This window comes from Triturus cristatus, chromosome 9 (genome assembly GCF_964204655.1).
Source record: "Triturus cristatus chromosome 9, aTriCri1.1, whole genome shotgun sequence".
Classification (NCBI taxonomy): Eukaryota; Metazoa; Chordata; class Amphibia; order Caudata; family Salamandridae; genus Triturus; species Triturus cristatus.
In genome coordinates, this window is record NC_140592.1 from 929,582,524 (window position 1) to 929,600,367 (window position 17,844).

Genomic DNA, 17,844 nt, shown 5'->3' on the forward strand with positions numbered 1-17,844 from the left:
GGGTTGTTGAGAGGGTGAACCGCTTGATAAAAGGTGTGATTCAAATGGCTTGTGTCAACAAAGATAATGTCAGGAGGATGGTGGAGGATCTAGTATGGGAGTATCGCACTAATGAAAATGGGGTCACCAAGGAAATTCCTTTTAAAGTCATGGGGGGGGGGGGGGGATGTGAACATAAAAATGCCTCCTGCATAGATGAAAAAAATGTTGAAGCAGGGTGATGATCAAGGCAATAATGCACAAGAACGTGAGAGTGATGGGTGGATGAAACCAGGTGATTTAGTCAAAGTCAAAAGTGGAAGATTGGAAGGGAGCTGCATGAAGTTGTGTGGCCCCTTTAAAGTGAAAGAGGTGCATGAGTTGTATATTGAATTAGAAAATGAAGAACGGTCGAACAAGCAGTGAGTTGCATTGTATGAGAAGAGTGTAGGTGCCAAATTGGATAACAAGGATGACATGGACGATGAAATGGTCTCGGAAGGTTTTAGTGAATTTATGATGATGGTGAAGTGTAAGGAAATAAAGTACAAGAAGCGAGAGAAGAAAGAAACAAAGCGTGTCAGAGACCGAATTCTGCCCAGGTATTTGTAATATTGTATTCATGCTTTATTTTTTTTCTATAGTTTTTTCTTTAAAAAATAAAATATTCTATTAATGTTATTGTGAATATTAAAAGGGAAGAAGATGTGTTATATTAAAGGGAAGATGAAGTGTTGTATTAGTGGGTATAGCTCTAGGTAGTTATGATGTGATAAGTATTCTGTTTTAGAGTATTCTTCAAGTAATGATGTAATGGGTTCCTAGGAAAGTCAGTTGACTGCTAGCTGGAAAGGGAGCACCACCTACTGTCGTTTACTTCTTTATTAAATCCTTAAACTTAATCAGGTCTACGTGATTTACTTTACAAAATCATCCTGTTAAGATTTTTGCATCAATTCCAAAGATTGCTCCTTTAATTGTAATATCTTTGAAAAAACTTGGACACTGAGAAACAAACTCCCTCTCCACTAAAAGAGTTGTTCACACTTTACGCAGTTCAATTGTATTCTATGAACACAGTGAGAAACACTTTGCCACAAGATTAACAGTGAAAGCATCCACTGGCTATCTAGCATGCAGACACCAATATTGTATTGTACCTGCACTTCAGAATGCACCTAGTGTAAAGGGGTTGGTACTTGAAACGTAAGAGCGATGACATCAGGTCTATTTTAGAGAACACTGCAAAAAACAAACCATAATACCAATCACACAGAGTTTAATTTGATAGAATTACCTGGAGATAATCAGACTGAATAATGGTAAGCAAGTGATCCTTGGTTAGTTCATAAAAAACGTCTGACGTCATAACCTGGGTAAACTCCTCACAGAGGAAATGTAAAGCTTGACGATGCACCCACTTGGAACCATATGGCTGAGAACTCCACTTGAGAATGGCGAGGACAGTTTCTAAAGAGATGCTCTCTGCTATTATATCCTCACAGCCTACAAGGAAAGCAAAATTATTACAGTTACTTCACGTATTCAGCAAAACTATTAAATTAGATAAAATGGTTACAAATATAGAATAATTAAGTGGGAAAATAAAGCACCCATAAAGAACAAGTTACTTACCTTCGGTAACGATGTATCTGTAAGAAACATTAGTTAGTTAGATTCCTCACCTTAGAATATCCCCAGGGGTCAGACTGGATCCGGAAGATTTTTCGTCAGCAATACCCCTTGCACGGCGCTAGGCGTCGTCTGCAGCTCCGTGTCTGTCGTCGGCGCCGGAATGACGGAGTACTTAGACGCCGCCCTCGCGCGCTGACGTCAGTTCTTGTACATAGCTTTCCGCGCCAGGAACGCAGAGCCATGCAAGAGACCGACACTGGTGCCAAAAAGTCTAGGGCCCTGAAAGGGATAGCCTTAACCCTAGATGTCAGTTCGCAGAACGGGGAGGATGGGTGGGTCGGTGAGGAATCTAACTAATGTTTCTTACAGATACATCGTTACCGAAGGTAAGTAACTTGTTCATCTGAAAGAAACACGTTAGTTAGATTCCTCACCTCAGAATACATACCCAAGCAATACCAACCCCGGTGGTGGGTCTGCGAACCAAGATCACACCAGAAAGTCCTGGAGGACAGAACGGCCAAAGAAGCCATCCCTCCGGACTTGGCGGTCTAGGCAATAATGCCTGGCAAACGTGTGCAGCGAAGCCCACGTTGCTGCCTGACAGATGTCCTGCAAAGGGACTCCCCGTCCCAAAGCAGTAGTAGCCACTGTGGCCAGAGTAGAATGGGCGCGCAGCCCAACAGGCGGGTCCTTTTTTGCCAAGGAATAACAGATTTTTATACACAAAACGACCCACCGAGAGATGGTCATTTTGTGCACAGCTTTGCCCTTCTTTGCACCTACGTAGCCAACGAAAAGCTGGTCGTCCACTCGGAACTGTTTTGTGCAGTCCAAATAAAAGGAGAGCGCACGTTTTGGGTCCAGACGGTGGAGCCGCTCTTCCTCTTTGGAAGGATGCGGAGGCGGAAAGAAGGTGGGCAAGGTGACAGATTGCCCAAGATGAAAGGGGGTCACCACTTTCGGTAGAAAGGAAGGACGAGTCCGAAGGACAACCTTGTCCAGATGAACAGATAGAAAAGGAGGCTTGGACGATACAGCCTGGAGCTCACTCACCCGTCTAGCCGAGGTGATGGCTACCAGGAAAGCAGTCTAAAGAGTTAGAAGACGAAGAGGACAATTGTGAAGAGGCTCAAAGGGAGCGCACATCAGGAATGTTAAGACAAGATTCAAGTCCCACTGAGGCATTACGAAAGGGACAGGAGGGAACGTGCGAGTAATGCCTTTAAGAAAGCGTGACACTACAGGGGACTTGAAAAGAGAGGGCTGATCAGGAAGCCGTAAGAAGGCAGAGATGGCAGCAAGATAACCTTTCAAGGTGCCCAGGGCAGAGCCCTGCTGGGCCAAAGAAAGAAGAAAGAGGAGAACCTCAGAAAGAGGGGCGGAAAGGGGGATCCACAGCCTGTGCTGTGCACCATGCCACAAATTTGTTCCACCGGCAGGCGTATACAGTCTTTGTGGAGGGACGCCTGGCTGCCAGAATGATATCACAGACTTCAGGAGGCAAGTCAAATGGCATCAACTGCCGCCGCTCAATCTCCACGCATGGAGGTGGAGGCTGGACAGGTTCGGGTGGAGGACCGTCCCCTGCTGCTGCGACAGAAGATCCTCCCGAAGGGGCAGACGTTTCGGAGGATCGGTCAACATACTGAGTAGCTCGGGAGACCAGTACCTTCGTGCCCAATCCGGAGCCACCAAGATGACTTGGGCCGGGTCGCGCCTGATCTTCTTCAGCACTCTGGGCAGCAGTGGTATAGGCGGAAAGGCGTACAACAGACCGCAACTCCACTCGCGAAGAAAAGCGTCGCCGAGCGAGTGCCGCCTTGGAAATTTCAACGCGCAGAACTGCTGACATTGCGCGTTCTCGTCGGTGGCGAATAGATCTAACCAAGGCTCTCCCCACTTCTGAAAAAGAGCACGTGCGCCACCTCGGAGTTCAGACGCCATTCGTGATCCATCATGCACCGGCGGCTGAGTTCGTCTGCTCTGGCGTTCAGAGCCTGCCAGATGTTGAACCACCAGGGTGATGCCCTGGTGTTCCAGCCATGTCCAGAGGCGCAGAGCCTCCTGACAAAGGGTCCACGACCCCACCCCGCCCTGTTTGTTGCAATACCACATGGCGGTGTGTTGTCCGTGAACACCTGCACGACACTTCCCCGGACAGAGGGAAGGAAGGCTTTCAGTGCAAGTCGGATCGCTCTCAGCTCCAACAAGTTGATGTGGAGGCGAGACTCCGCCGGAGACCAGAGGCCTCTGATCTCCGCCTCTCCCATATGGCCACCCCATCCCAGGAGGGACGCATCCGTCACTACGACATGCTCCGGTAGGGGTAGGGAGAGGCTCTTGCCCGTGACCCAATCGCGGTCCGTGAGCCACCACTGCAACTGCTGTGCAGTGCCCTCCGAGATCAAGACATGGTCGGACAGGTTGCCGTGATGCTGGGCCCACTGAAACTTCAGGTCCCACTGCAGAGCCCGCATGCGCCGCCTGGCGTGATGCACTAGTAGGATGCAGGAGGCCATCAGCCCCAGAATCCGCAACACTAGCCTGACCGAAACCCAGGATAGAGGCCGAAAGATGAGAATCAGGGCCTGTATATCCCGGACCCGCTGTTCCGGGGGATGAACCCGGAACTGCGCCGAATCGAGAACCGCTCCGATGAAAAGGAGCTTCTGAGAGGGGCTCAGGTGTGACTTCGGCACGTTGATGGAAAACCCCAGCAAATGCAGGAGATCCGCCGTAGTCTGGAGATGGGAGACAACTGCCTGGGGCAAGCCCACCTTCAACAACCAGTCGTCGAGATAGGGGAAGACTGAAACCCCTGATCTGCGCAGATGAGCTGCGACCACCGCCATCACTTTCGTGAACACCCGAGGGGCACTGGTAAGGCCGAAGGGGAGCACGGTGAACGGAAAGTGCTCCTGACCCACCGTGAACCGCAGGTAACGCCGGTGGGCCGGCAGGACGGGGATGTGGAAATATGCGTCCTGCAAGTCCAACGCTACCATCCAGTCTCCAGGGTCGAGGGCAGCTAGAACCTGAGCCAAAGTTAACATTTTGAACCGTTCCATCCGGAGGAAGGCATTGACGTTCCGGAGGTCCAAGATAGGGCGTAGGACCCCTTTGCCCTTCTTGGGAACCAGAAAGTAGTGGGAATAACCACGACCTACTTCTGGGCTCGGAACGTGCTCGACGGCCTCCTTGGCCAAGAGGGCCGAAACTTCCTCGTGGAGAAGATTCAAATGATCCCCCGAGATACGGTGGTGCTGCGGTGGCATGGCTGGAGGGGTCGTCTCTAAGGGGGAGGGAGTAGCCCCTTCGGACGATTTGCAGCACCCACCTGTCCGACGTGCTGGAACGCCAGTGGAGCAGGTGATGGCGAACTCTGCCGCCCACTGGCGTGGAATGTGCCTGAAAGCTCGGACTAGGAAGGCTTTGAGGCAGATGCTGCCGGGGTGGATGTGGACTGACCGCGTCGTCCTCCAGTACCGCATCGGCGGAAACCACGTCCGCAACCGCGTGCAGGCTGGTTCTGTGGCCGGTGGCTAGGCGGACGTGAGGAGGTGCCCCTTCCTTGGCCACGAAAGGAGTGAAAAGCGGAAGTTTGTGGCCGCGGGGCCGAGAGGCCCAAGGACGTGGCCGTAGCCCGGGAGTCCTTGAAGCGAGCCAGCGCACTGTCCGCTTTCTCACCAAAAAGGCGAGCGCCATCAAAAGGCATGTCCATGAGGGTGCTCTGGACATCCCCTGAAAAGGACGTGAACCGCAGCCAGGCGTGACGTCGAAGCGCCACCGTGGTAGAAATCGCCCTACCCAGCGAGTCCGTAGTGTCGAGTCCACATCGGATTGCATGGCGCGCTGCATCTCTCCCATCGGCCAGGGCCGAGGAAAGCCGCGCCCGGGCCTCCTCCGGGCACAGTGGCAGCACGTCCTCCACCGCATCCCACAGAGAGTGGGAATAACGGTCCAAGAGACAGGCGGTGTTCAAAGACCGCAGGCCCAAACTGAGCGAGGAGAACAGCTTCTTACCAAACTGTTCCAGCCTCTTGGAATCCCGGTCCGGCGCACGACGCCGACGACGGACGTGGAGCCGCAGATGACGCCTAGCGACGCGCAAGGGGTATTTGCTGACGAAAAATCTTCCGGATCCAGTCTGACGCCTGGGGATATATTCTAAGGTGAGGAATCTAACTAACGTGTTTCTTTCAGATTTGGATATCTAAATATACATTATTCACAAAATGTATGTCCTGTGGTGGATCAAAAAAAACGCAGTTTATTTTTGCTCAAAAGTACTGCGGCAGATCGGGATTTATTTTTGGGAAGATTTACAAGAAATATGCCCCAGTGGTCTTTCGGACCTACTGCACTTCGAATGTGCTACTGGCTTCCTCTTTTATTCTTGTAATTGTCCACATCAATACGCTGACAACAAACCAGGTCTTACTATGAACAAGTGAATTCACAAGCATGCTTAGTTTATCCTACAGCGGTCCTGTACCAGAGACTTAAGGATGCTATTTTGTAATCAATGGCAGGGCTCAATTAAATGAAATAGTGGACATGGTCTTCTTTTCTACAAGACAAAGCTTAGCAGACCAAAAAGTGTATAACAGATGCCCTTAAAATAACAAGTATATTTTTACCAATTACTGAAATACTGCCAGGCATTTTAGAGAGACAAGGTCCAGATCAGGTCATGTATTGTTCTTTCCATAGTGGTCCAATAGAAGTCAACCCAACATAGTTGATCACTGCTTCCACTAACATTACGATTGGTGAGCAGAGGTAAGGGAAATGGCTCAAAGGGTATTGTGGCTGCACGCTACGTACTGCAAGGCCTTGATGGAGGGCACAGAGCTTGTACTATGCTGCTCGTAACAAAGAGGATGAAACGTGCTTGATTTCATTGCAAGTGCTGCCGCTCAATGTGAAAGTGCCACATTGAATTGATCGAGTCAGCTGAAACTGACCTCGATTACCCATGGTGGACTAGTAATTTCCTGTTCCTTTTTATGCTACATGGCTATCATATGATACTAGTTCTTGTTTGGTGGCTGGTTGAACATTCAGACGCGTCTGCTGACCCATACCCACCCAAGAAAACAGAGATGACATTACGTCATTTCGTTTGTTGTTTTAACCTTTCTGTGGGTGTCCAACATAAGAAACTATAGAAAAATCCCCTAGTGAAGACAGCGATGACTAATGTTTTAATTTTAGTTACTAGGATACCTTTATGGACTACAGTGCACAAGACTGTTTCGCTCCACAAGCACTACTATGTCACATTTTCTTTCACATACATGTGAGCGAGTGATTTTGACAAAAAAGGGAATCTGTAAAAGACAGGAGTTGATCATTATATTTGAACACCATAAAAAGCAACCTTTACAACGCTATTTCATGATATTTAAATTAAATCATGACATTTGATTTGTGAAGTGAAATATTTGTCTACACCTGGAGATCAAGAGGGCAAAGATGAACAGTCTTTAGAAAAAAACCCTATGTCAGAAAGGTTTAGTTCTTGGAAAAATACTGTGCTGGAGAGGAACAAATGTTACTTACCTGTAAACTGTGGTTCTCCAGTATTGGTGTCTTTCATAGATTCACATGCTTGAATATTCCCCGTCGAAGTGAGAGTCCCACGGTATATAAAAAGCAATAAGTGTCATGTATAAACATACATAACCACATAATAGCATATACATATCCAAATAAACTTTATATACAATTCAGAAATAACATATCAAGTGAAAATACCATAGGATAGTATTGACACAAAGGAAAGCATTGAGAAAAAGAATCACTTTGCTGACATATCATTGTCGTTTTATAGTCCAAACTCCAGCCAATCAGGCGCAAGCACCCTCTAGAACCTTCTCCTCAGAGGCTCAGGCCCTCAGAGTTTCGTAGCACGAGAGTGAAAAAAGAGCCGAAAGAGGAGAAGAGAGCCTCTGAGGGGAGGAGGGTGGGTCGCATGTGAATCTATGAAAGACACCAATACTGGAGAACCACAGTTTACAGGTAAGTAACATTTGTTCTTCTCCAGTATTAGGGGTGTCTTTCATAGATTCACATGCTTGAATAGAATAGTGAGCAGTAAACAGCAGCCGGCTGACAAGGCCGTAATAATATTGCATGAAATACAATGACAACGTATTTAATACGCAATTGAGAATTCCCAAGGAGGAGGGAAGTAGCAGAGGCTCACCTTATTGATACAGATTCCGTAGAACTGCTTGTCCCACAGCAGTGTCCGCTTCATTAATCGATTCCAGGCAGTAGTGCTTCGTGAACGTGTGCCTGCTGGACCACGTAGCTGCCCGGCGAATCTGATGGATGGGTACACCAGCGAACAGGGCAGTGGAAGATGACATGGCTCTCGTTGAATGAGCCCTTACTCCAGAAGAAAGAGGCTTTCCAGCCTCTTGATGGCAAAAGGAGATTGCTGAAGAAACCAAACGGGCAATCGTGGGCTTGGTAACGGACTGTCCTTTACAAGTGCGTCCGTAGGCCACAAACAGCTGATCCGACTTGCGAAAGGATTGTGTTCTGCTGATGTAAAATTTAAGACATCTCTTTAAGTCCAGAGAGTGTAAACTCTGCTCCGCCGGAGACTGCGGATGCGGGAAAAAGGTTTTCAAGATTACTGGTTCATTGAGATGGAAACCGGATGGCACTTTAGGCATGAAAGCCGGATTAGTGCGGAGAATAACACAGTCCGATCTGAATTGAAGAAACGGAGGTTGTATTGTAAAGGCGTGAATGTCACTGACTCTGCGGGAGGAAGTCAGAGCAAGGAGGAGGACCACTTTCCAAGTTAAGAATGTGAAATCCGCCCAGTGGATTGGCTCAAAGGGTGCCTTCATGAGCTGAGCCAATACGATGTTCAGACACCACGTGGGTGGAGGACGCCAAAAGGGCGGGAAATTTCGGAAGAGACCCTTGAAAAATTGCTGTATTTGTCAGGGATCGGGTAGTGCGCGCCTGCCTGGCCTACAAACCCCAGAATGCTCGAGGACCAGGTGGGGGAGGAGCCGCGTGTACAAAAGGATCGACGCACGCACAGGACGTCGTGCGTAATTCCGGAGTGCGAGACCGTTCCAGATCTCGTTTGGAGAAGGGAGAACCCGGCATCGGTTCTCCTTCGCGGTGAGGGACAGAGCGGACAAGCTGATCCCAGTCTCGGCCGTATTTCAGGTGCACTTTGAAAGCAGCAACGCTGCTGCTGAAGACTTGCAACACAGCCCCAGGAGACTACGGCTGTATCTGCCAGATAAGTGTTGGTTGTCGACACGTCCGGCGGGGGTTTGTCTCGTTACTTTCCCTTCATGAGACTCCCGCTCACACAGAGTGGACAACTGCTTTGAATTAGTAGGTGTGGGTGAAACATTTCTTACTCACACGCCTGGTCTGAGACCTTGTTAACGGGGTTTGGGGGAGAAGTCCAGTACTTTCCTTTCGTTTGGAAGCACATTCCACCAGCGGTGTTGTAACCGTATTCTGAAGACTATTTGATTTAATCTCAATTCCGGGGGGTGTTTCTCTGAACCTTTTCGAAACGCTGTGTGAGGCCAATGAACGCAGCGAGAGGTTAATCGCCAGTTTTGTTTCATGAAGCCCTGTCAAGACCTTTCAGTATACAAGAAGGGGAAGGGGCATTTTTTTCCCCTCAGTTGCGGTCATGCCATGGATAAATGTGTGGTGCTGAGGGGGGCTGGGCTCTGTGATATTCGCTAGTATGAATGTGAGAACATATTGGTGCTAACAGTAATCAGTATATGAGTAAGAGCTTGGTATCCCAAAGAGGGGGTCTTCCTTTGTAGTGTGACTTTAAGAGAGTAGTCATTGTTAGTGAGAATGTAAGAGAGTAGCCTTACATGACATTACCATTGTATTGTTTCGTGTTTGTATGTTGTTTTTCCTTTACAGGCTCTACTCCCCGCTGTTCCCTTCCTTCCCTTACTTGATCACCCTAACCTTCCGTGCCATCAGTGCAGGAGTGGGGGGTATCGAGAGGTGGAACCCCTATTGCATCACCAGAATCCTGAGGAGAGTTGGACTGGGGGATGGAATCGTAACAGATTTACTCACCCAAGTATTAAATCTCCTCCCGGTTCTGGGGGAGTGCTGTAGGGAAGCAGTATGGACGAGGTTTTGCAAGCACTAGCCGCAGTCCAACGGGAACTGGCAGCCTCTAGGGCAGAAACGGCGGCATTACGGGAGAGGGTAGAAAGGTTGTCGAGGAACCCTTTTAATGCAAGCACAGGAACTCCTCCCATCCAGGTCACCGTGCCCCCTCCCATTCCGTTAGCCAACCCCGAAAGGTACACCGGGGACCCCCAGAAAATGCAGGTATTTTTGACTCAAATCCTGATGCATTTTTCTAGCAGGCCGTCCTCATTCCCGAATAATCACTCCAGAGTGGCGTTTGCCATTTCTTATTTGGCGGGCGACGCAGCCAATTGGGCGGTGCCGCTAGTAAGAAATAATGACAGTGTTTTGTCCGATTGGGACGAGTTTAGAGCCGCCCTGGAGGGGGTATTTGACAGGCGCACTACTACATTCAGTGCGGACAGAGAGCTTTTAGCTTTAAAGCAAGGAAAAAATGAATTGGTGACATATCTGACATCCTTCAATAGATTGGTGGCTGAAGCAGCCTGGCCCGAAGAGAAGAGATTGTCTCTTTTCTACCAGGGGTTATGTGACGAGCTTAAGGATATCATAGCCAGAATAGATCCCCCCAACCTCAGACGTGCAACAATTTGGTCAGCTTGGCCTTGAGGTTGGATGGACGCCTCGCAGATCGAGGCGGTGAGAGGTTCAGGGGTGATAGAGCAAGGAATGAGGCGACTAGCAACGCAGCGGTCTCAGAGCCCATGGAGGTGGGTGCCATTCGTGCTCCACTGTCCCGGGTGGAAAGGGAGAGTAGGAGGACCCAGGGGCTCTGTATGTACTGCGGAAAGAAGGGACACTATGTCAGGGAATGTCCCGCTCGACCCAAAAGACCAGGGGGGACTAACCGGAATCGAAAGACCATAGCCACTGTCACGAGTCCTGATTTGCACGAAGTATCGCCGGACAATCCAGCGAATACAGGCGAGCATCTTTGGAGGATCCCTTCTCTTGCCACTACCAGTCAGGGAGACACCGAAAAACATATAGAGATGGTTATGTGGTAAGATAATGGCCACCAACCATATAAGATTAAGGCCATGTTAGATTCAGGGGCCACCGGAAACTTTATAAATAGTGGGTTGGTAGCACAACTGGCCATACGGAAGGTTTCTCGAGAAATCCCCGAGGAAGTGCTGGCGGTAGACGGAAAACCACTCACCTCCGGTCTCCTCATCGAACAAACAGAACAACTTAGGTTGACTACCAGAGTAGGAGAGGGACGCCACATAGAAACCTTGGCGTTGAACATCATAGAAGCCCCTCAGTATGAGGTGATCTTGTGGATGCCCTGGTTTAGCTTACACAACCCGACCATAGATTGGAGAAAGAGAACAGTACTGTTCTTGTCTGAGGAATGCCAGGACCATTTGGTTCCAGGAGGGGGGTCATGTGCGGCCGCCTTGGCTTGCCCGTTCGTAGCAGCTACAGCCGCGGAGAAAGGTATTTCTGCCCAGTGAATACTCTCTCTTTGCAGACGTATTTAGCAAAACCCAGGCCGAGTCGCTTCCACCCCACAGGCCCTACGATTGCCAGATAGACCTAGTGGAGGGAGCCACCCTTCCGGTGTGTAGGGTCTATGCTCTCTCTGAGCCTGAGACCAAGTACCTCAGGGTCTATCTGGATCACTTCCTGGAGATAGGGTTTATTTGACCTTCCCGTTCTCCTGCGGCGTCTCCTTTGTTTTTTATAACGAAAGCCAATGGGGAGTTGAGGGAGTGTTGTGACTACCGCATGCTGAACAAGAACATCGTTCGCAATAGATATCCACTGCCCCTCATTCCAGTCTTATTGGATCAAATGCGCGAGGCGAAGGTATATACGAGGTTAGACCTTAGAGGCGCGCATCACCTGGTGCGCATACGCAAAGGGGACGAGTGGAAGACTGCTTTCAAGACCCGCTATGGTCTATTTGAGTATCTGGTAATGCCGTTCGGGTTGTGCAATGCCCCGGAGGCATTCCAGTACTTCCTAAATGACATGCTGAAGGAATATGTAGACAGGACAGTAGTTGTCTACATAGACGATATTTTGATCTATTCAGATTCGGTGAGCAGTCACTCAGAACATGTGAGACAAGTGTTACGAGTTTTGAGAAAACACCGCTTGTTCTGCAAGCTGAGCAAGTGCGAGTTTGGTGTGTCAGAAGTGGAGTTCTTGGGGGTGATTCTCCGTCCTGAGGGTTTGAGTATGTCAGAACGAAAGATCCAAGCTGTGCAAGAGTGGCCGGTTCCAAGCAATGTTCGGGAAACGCAGTGCTTTCTTGGCTTCGCCAACTACTACAGACGCTTTATACAGGGGTTCTCGCAACAGGCCCTCCCGATCACCAGGCTCCTCAGAAAGGGCGTGCCTTTTGAATGGACCCCCGCAGCGGGAAAGGCTTTTGAGTTCCTAAAAAGGGCCTTTACTTCAGCACCAGTGTTGCGTCATCCTAAGCTAGACACTCCTTTCATAGTTGAGGCAGACGCCTCTAACGAAGCAGTGGGGGCCATATTGTCACAACGGGACAAAGACACAGGGCAGCTACATCCCGTGGCTTATCTCTCCAGGAAGCTCCTCCCAGCCGAAAGAAATTAGAACATCGCCGAAAAGGAGTTGCTATCCATAAAGAAGGCTTTCCAGGAGTGGCGTCCATACTTATGGGGGGCGAGGTTTCCGATTACAGTGTACTCCGACCATCGAAACCTGCAGTACCTACGAACAGCCCGACGCCTATCCCCCAGACAAATGATGGATGCTTTTCTTCGAGGAGTATATTTTCATCATTACCTTCAGACCTGGAGCGGACAATAGGAAAGCGGATTCTCTGTCCAGGATGCTAACCACAGAAGAGGAAGTCGAAGGGTCAGAGGCGGCTATCATCCCTTCCTCCAAGGTAATCTGCGTGATACAGGCTGAGAAATACCTGGATACCATAAGAAATAACAGGAGTCCGGAAGCCTGGAACAGGTGGGCGGATTGCGGATCTGATCGGCATATCCGACAGGGGCTTCCTTTTCAGGATCAACGTCCGTTTCTACCTACAAAGGCCCTGAGGAAAAAGGCTTTTGATTGGTGTCACGAGTCTCCGTTAGCAGGGCACCCCGGCATCCACAAAACCACCCTTTTGGTACAACGATACTTCTGGTGGGCCTCGCTGGTCCCGGACGTTAAGAACTGGGTAGTTGCATGTGAGCACTGTGCACGGGGTAAATCAGATACATCCAAAATAAGGGGCAAGCTCGTTCCAATGCCCACACCTCAGTCACCATGGCAGAACATCAGCATGGACTTCATTACAGGACTCCCTGTGGATCAGGGGTGTGCAGCCATTCTTGTGGTGGTAGACAGCCTGACAAAGATCGGGCACTTCGTTCCCTGTAAGAACCGGTCTACGGCGGGCCAAACGGCGCAATTGTTGCTTCAACACGTGGTGCGGATACATGGAGTCTCGCAGGTCATAGTGTCGGACAGAGGCCCCCAATTCATAGCCAGCTTTTGGAAAGGGTGGTGTCGTTCCCTGCGTATCGAGTCAGCAGTGTCCACCAGCTTCAATCCCCAGACGGATGGACAAACAGAACGGTTGAACCAAACGTTGAAGAAATACCTGAGATGCTATGCGGAAGAGGCCCGGGACTCATGGGTCGCCCTGTTATGGATGGCCGAATTGGCCTACAACAACGCGACGCACAGCTCCATAGGCGTCTCTCCTTTTTTAGCCAATTATGGTTTCAGTGCGCGGATTTTGCCGATCACCCTGCCACGGGTGTCGAGCACTCAGCCGTCGGTCCAGGCACACATGCGAGCGCTCCGCCAGGGGCACGCTTCAGTGAGGAATCACCTGATCAAGGCGAAGTTAACCTACAAACTATGGGCAGACCGGCACCGCGCAGAGGGCCCACAGTATAAGGAAGGGGACATGGTGTGGTTGTCCACAAATATAGGCTTCAAATTGAGTAGCTTGTTCCATCCCAGATATATCGGCCCTTATCAAGTGGTGAAGAGGATCAATCCCGTGGCTTACAAACTACGACTTCAGGGCTCTCTTCGGATCCACCCGGTCTTCCACTGCAGTCTTTTGAAGCCGGCCGCGGGAGGGCGGAAGAGGCAGCCACCAGTTCTGGAGAGGCAGGGCATGAGTATGAGGTGCGTCGCATAGTGGACGCCAAGTACCGGAGGGGACATTTGTGGTATCTAGTCTTTTGGAAGGAGTATACCTCAGAAGAGGATTCTTGGGAACCCTGTGACAACGTACAAGCACCGGCCAGAATTCGGGCATTTTACCGCCGACACCCGGACAAGCCCGGTTCTAGGAGGCGCTGGGGCGGGGGACCTACTGTCAGGGATCGGGTAGTGCACGCCTGCCTGGCCTACAAACCCCAGAATGCTCGAGGACCGGGTGGGGGAGGAGCCGCGTGTACAAAAGGATCAACGCACGCACAGGACGTCGTACGTAATTCCGGAGAGCGCGACCGTTCCAGATCTCGTTTGGAGAAGGGAGAGCCCGGCATCGGTTCTCCTTCGCGGTGAGGGACAGAGCGGACAAGCTGATACCAGTCTCGGCAGTATTTCAGGTGCACTTTGAAAGCAGCAACGCTGCTGCTTAAGACGTCAGTGCAACACAGCCCCAGGAGACTACGGCTGTATCTGCCAGATAAGTGTTGGTTGTCCACGCGTCCGGCGGGGGTTTGTCTCGTTGCTTTCCCTTCATGAGACTCCCGCTCACACGGAGTGGCCAACTGCTTTGAATTCGTAGGTGTGGGTGAAACATTTCTTACTCACACGCCCGGTCTGAGACCTTGTTAACGGGGTTTGGGGGAGAAGTCCAGTACTTTCCTTTCGTTGTGTGAGGCCAATGAACGCAGCGAGAGGTTAATCGGTATCCCAAAGAGGGCGTCTTCCTTTGTAGTGAGACTTTAAGAGAGTAGTCATGGTTAGTGAGAATGTAAGAGAGTAGCCTTACATGACATTACCATTGTATTGTTTTGTGTTTGTATGTTGTTTTTCCTTTACAGGTTCTACTCCCCGGTGTTCCCTTCCTTCCCTTCCCTCACTTGATGACACTAACCTTCCGTGCCATCAGTGCAGAAGTTGGGGGTGTCGAGAGATGGAACCCCTATTGCATCACCAGAATCCTGAGGAGAGTTGGACTGGGGGACGGAATCATAACAGTATTACTCTAGATGAATAGAGAGAGGACGAGCCGTCCTGCCGAAAGCGAGATATTGCCGCTAAAAAGACCTTTAAGGTAGAGTGTGACAGTCCATACTGCGCTAACTGCAGGAAGAACCGCAGAATGTGTTTCGGGGAGGCGTGCACTGGATGTATTTGAGCGGACGCACACCAAAGACAAAATCGCTTCCACTTTAGCTTATAAGTTTCACTGTGGAGGGCGCCCTTGCCTTAGCCAACACTTCCCTGCAGGCTGGTGGAATGTTCAAATGAGCAAATTCAATGTGCTCAGGTTCCAAGCCGACAAGTTGAGTGAACTGGGATTCGGATGGCATATCCGCCCGTCGTTCATTGTTAGAAGGTCCGGCCTCGGGAGAAGGATGGGTTCGCATTGGGAGAGGAGGAGCAACTCCGAGAACCATGCCTGTCGAGGCCACTGTGGAGCTATGAGGAGCATCTGGCACGGTCGTTGCCGCATCTTCCGCAACACTCGAGGAATCAGAGGGATCGGCGGAAAAGCGTATGCAAATATCCTGTACCAATTTATCGAAAGGGCATTTCCGCACGACCCTTTGTGGGGAAACCAGCTTGCGTAGGACTGGCATTTGGTATTCTGAGGGGTTGCGAAAAGGTCGATAGTCGGGCGACCCCAAAGGCCGAAGACAAAGTCTAGAGTCAGCTGATGCAATTCCCACTCGTGGGTCGATGACGTTGACCGACTGAGTGCATCCGCCAGAGTATTGGAAATGCCGGGCAGATGGACTGCCTGGAGCGTAATCCGATGGACTATGGCCCAACTCCAAATCCTCTGAGCCAGACAGGAAAGCAGCAGAGATCTTGTCCCGCCCTGCTTGTTCAGGTAGTGCATGCAGGTGGTGTTGTCCGTCTGAATGAGGACTGACTCCCCCTGGAGCTGGAGGCGGAAGGATTTCAACGCCAAGAAAATGGCCATCAGCTCCAATCTGTTGATGTGCCAGAAACGCTGAGCCGTTGTCCACTTGCCCTTGACTGATAAATCTTGAAGACGTCCGCCCCAGCCTTCCATGGATCCGTCCGTGGTAAGAACGAGTTCTGGGGCTGTCGTTATAAAAGATGTTCCTGCTGCGATGTTGGAAGGACGGGTCCACCAATGCAGCGCCTGAGCCATGCGGGGTGTCACCACGAGCTGGTCGTTGAAGGAACCGGAGACCTGACGCCACTGCTTGTCCAATTCCTCCTGAATGGTACGACTCCTCAGTCTGCAATGTGGGATCAAAGCGATGCATGAGGACGCCATCCCCAGAAAAGACTTTAATGTGTGGACTGAAACTGACTGCTTTGCTGCGATGGAGCTTGCAAGCTGTCGAATCCGTGCTTGACGTTCCGCAGAGGCAAAGGCCATAGCCGTGCTCGTATCGATGGTAGCGCCGAGAAAGGTCTTGTACCGAGCTGGCGTGAGCTGAGACTTTTGCAAGTTGATCGACAAGCCCAGAGATTGAAACAGATTGAGACAGCGCCGAGTATCGAGGGCCGCTTGGTGGGAAGATTGAGATTTGATGAGACAATCGTCCAAATACGGGAATATTTGTATGCCCGTCAGTCTCAAATGAGCCACCACCGGGGCCAGGATCTTTGTGAAGACCCGCTGAGCGGAGGCCGAAGGGCAGGACCTTGAATTGGAAATCCCTGTGACCCACACGAAAACGTAAGTACTTCCTGTGGCGTGGAATTATGGGCACATGGAAATAAGCATCCTGAAGGTCGATTGTTGTCATGAAATCGCCCTGAGAGAAGAATTGAAGGATGTCCTTTAGCGTGAGCATGCGGAATGATTGGTCCTTGAGAAATTTGTTGAGTGACCTTAGATCGAGTATGGGGTGCCACTCCCCAGATTTCTTTAGTATGAGGAAAAAGCGGGAATAGAACCCCAATCTCTTTTGTGATTTCGGAACCACTTTGATGGCCCCTTTTTTGAGCATTATCTGAATCTGATTGAAAAGTTCTTTGAGGTGAGCGGGAGGAGGTCCGGAGGGAGAGGTGTGTGGGGGAACCTTCACAAACTCTAGGGCAAGGCGCCTTGAAATAATGTCCAGAACCCAGCGGTCCGAAGTGATTGAGGACCAAGTTGAAAAGAACTGGGAGATTCGCCCTCCAACCGGAGAAAGGGGAAAACTGGAAAGAGGGGACGCTTGATGTACCCAGTCATTGTTTTTTGGCAGAGTTTCCCTTGTAATTTGACTTTCCTCTATAAGATTTGCCAGACTGCTGTCTGTAAGACTGTTGTGGCTGTGAGGAATAACGTTGTTGTCCTTGGTTGTAGGAGCGGTATTGGGAAGAGGACCCACGAAAAGAAGGTGCCGTGGCCGCGCGCACCCCGAAAGGGCTGCTTCCGGAACTGGAGAGTGCCGAGGGAGCGAGCCGTCTCCGTGTCCTTCTTGATGGCTTGCAAAGCGTCCTCCACATGCTGGCCGAATAAAGATTCTCCGTCATACGGCATGTCCAGAATCTTGGCCTGTACCTCCTGACGGAACGAGGTGGAACGAAGCCAACCCTGTAGTCTAAAACAGCCGCTCCAGCCAATTGACGAAAACCTGTGGAGGCAATGTCGACGGAGCAGTCGATTTCGGAGGATGCCCTCTCACCCTCTTGCAGGATCTTTAGAGCTTCCGCTCTAAACTTCCGGGATAAGCTTAACCAAAGCCGCCATGTCCGACCACATTTGTCGATCGTAACAACCGAGGATGGCCAATGAGTTTTCTGCCCAGGCTGTTGTTGAAGCCATGGTTGAAAACTTTTTGCCAATGGCATCCAGGTGGTGGCCGTCACGATCCGGAGGTAACGAAAGCGGAGACGATGGATTTTTGGAGCGACGTTGCGCCGCCTGGGTGATCACCGAGTCTGGCTTAGGCTGAGACACTAAGC

At 50.4% G+C, this 17,844-nt stretch overlaps 1 protein-coding gene across 1 annotated transcript in view; it reads right to left on the reverse strand.

Annotated features, from left to right (window-relative positions):
- BTBD7 (BTB domain containing 7) overlaps nucleotides 1-17,844 on the reverse strand; it is a 486,767-nt gene that overhangs the window by 298,064 nt on the left and 170,859 nt on the right. The window contains exon 4 of the mRNA XM_085626483.1: nucleotides 1,277-1,485. Coding sequence (XP_085482609.1) covers nucleotides 1,277-1,485 — 209 coding nt within the window. The remainder of the gene's footprint in view (nucleotides 1-1,276; nucleotides 1,486-17,844) is intronic.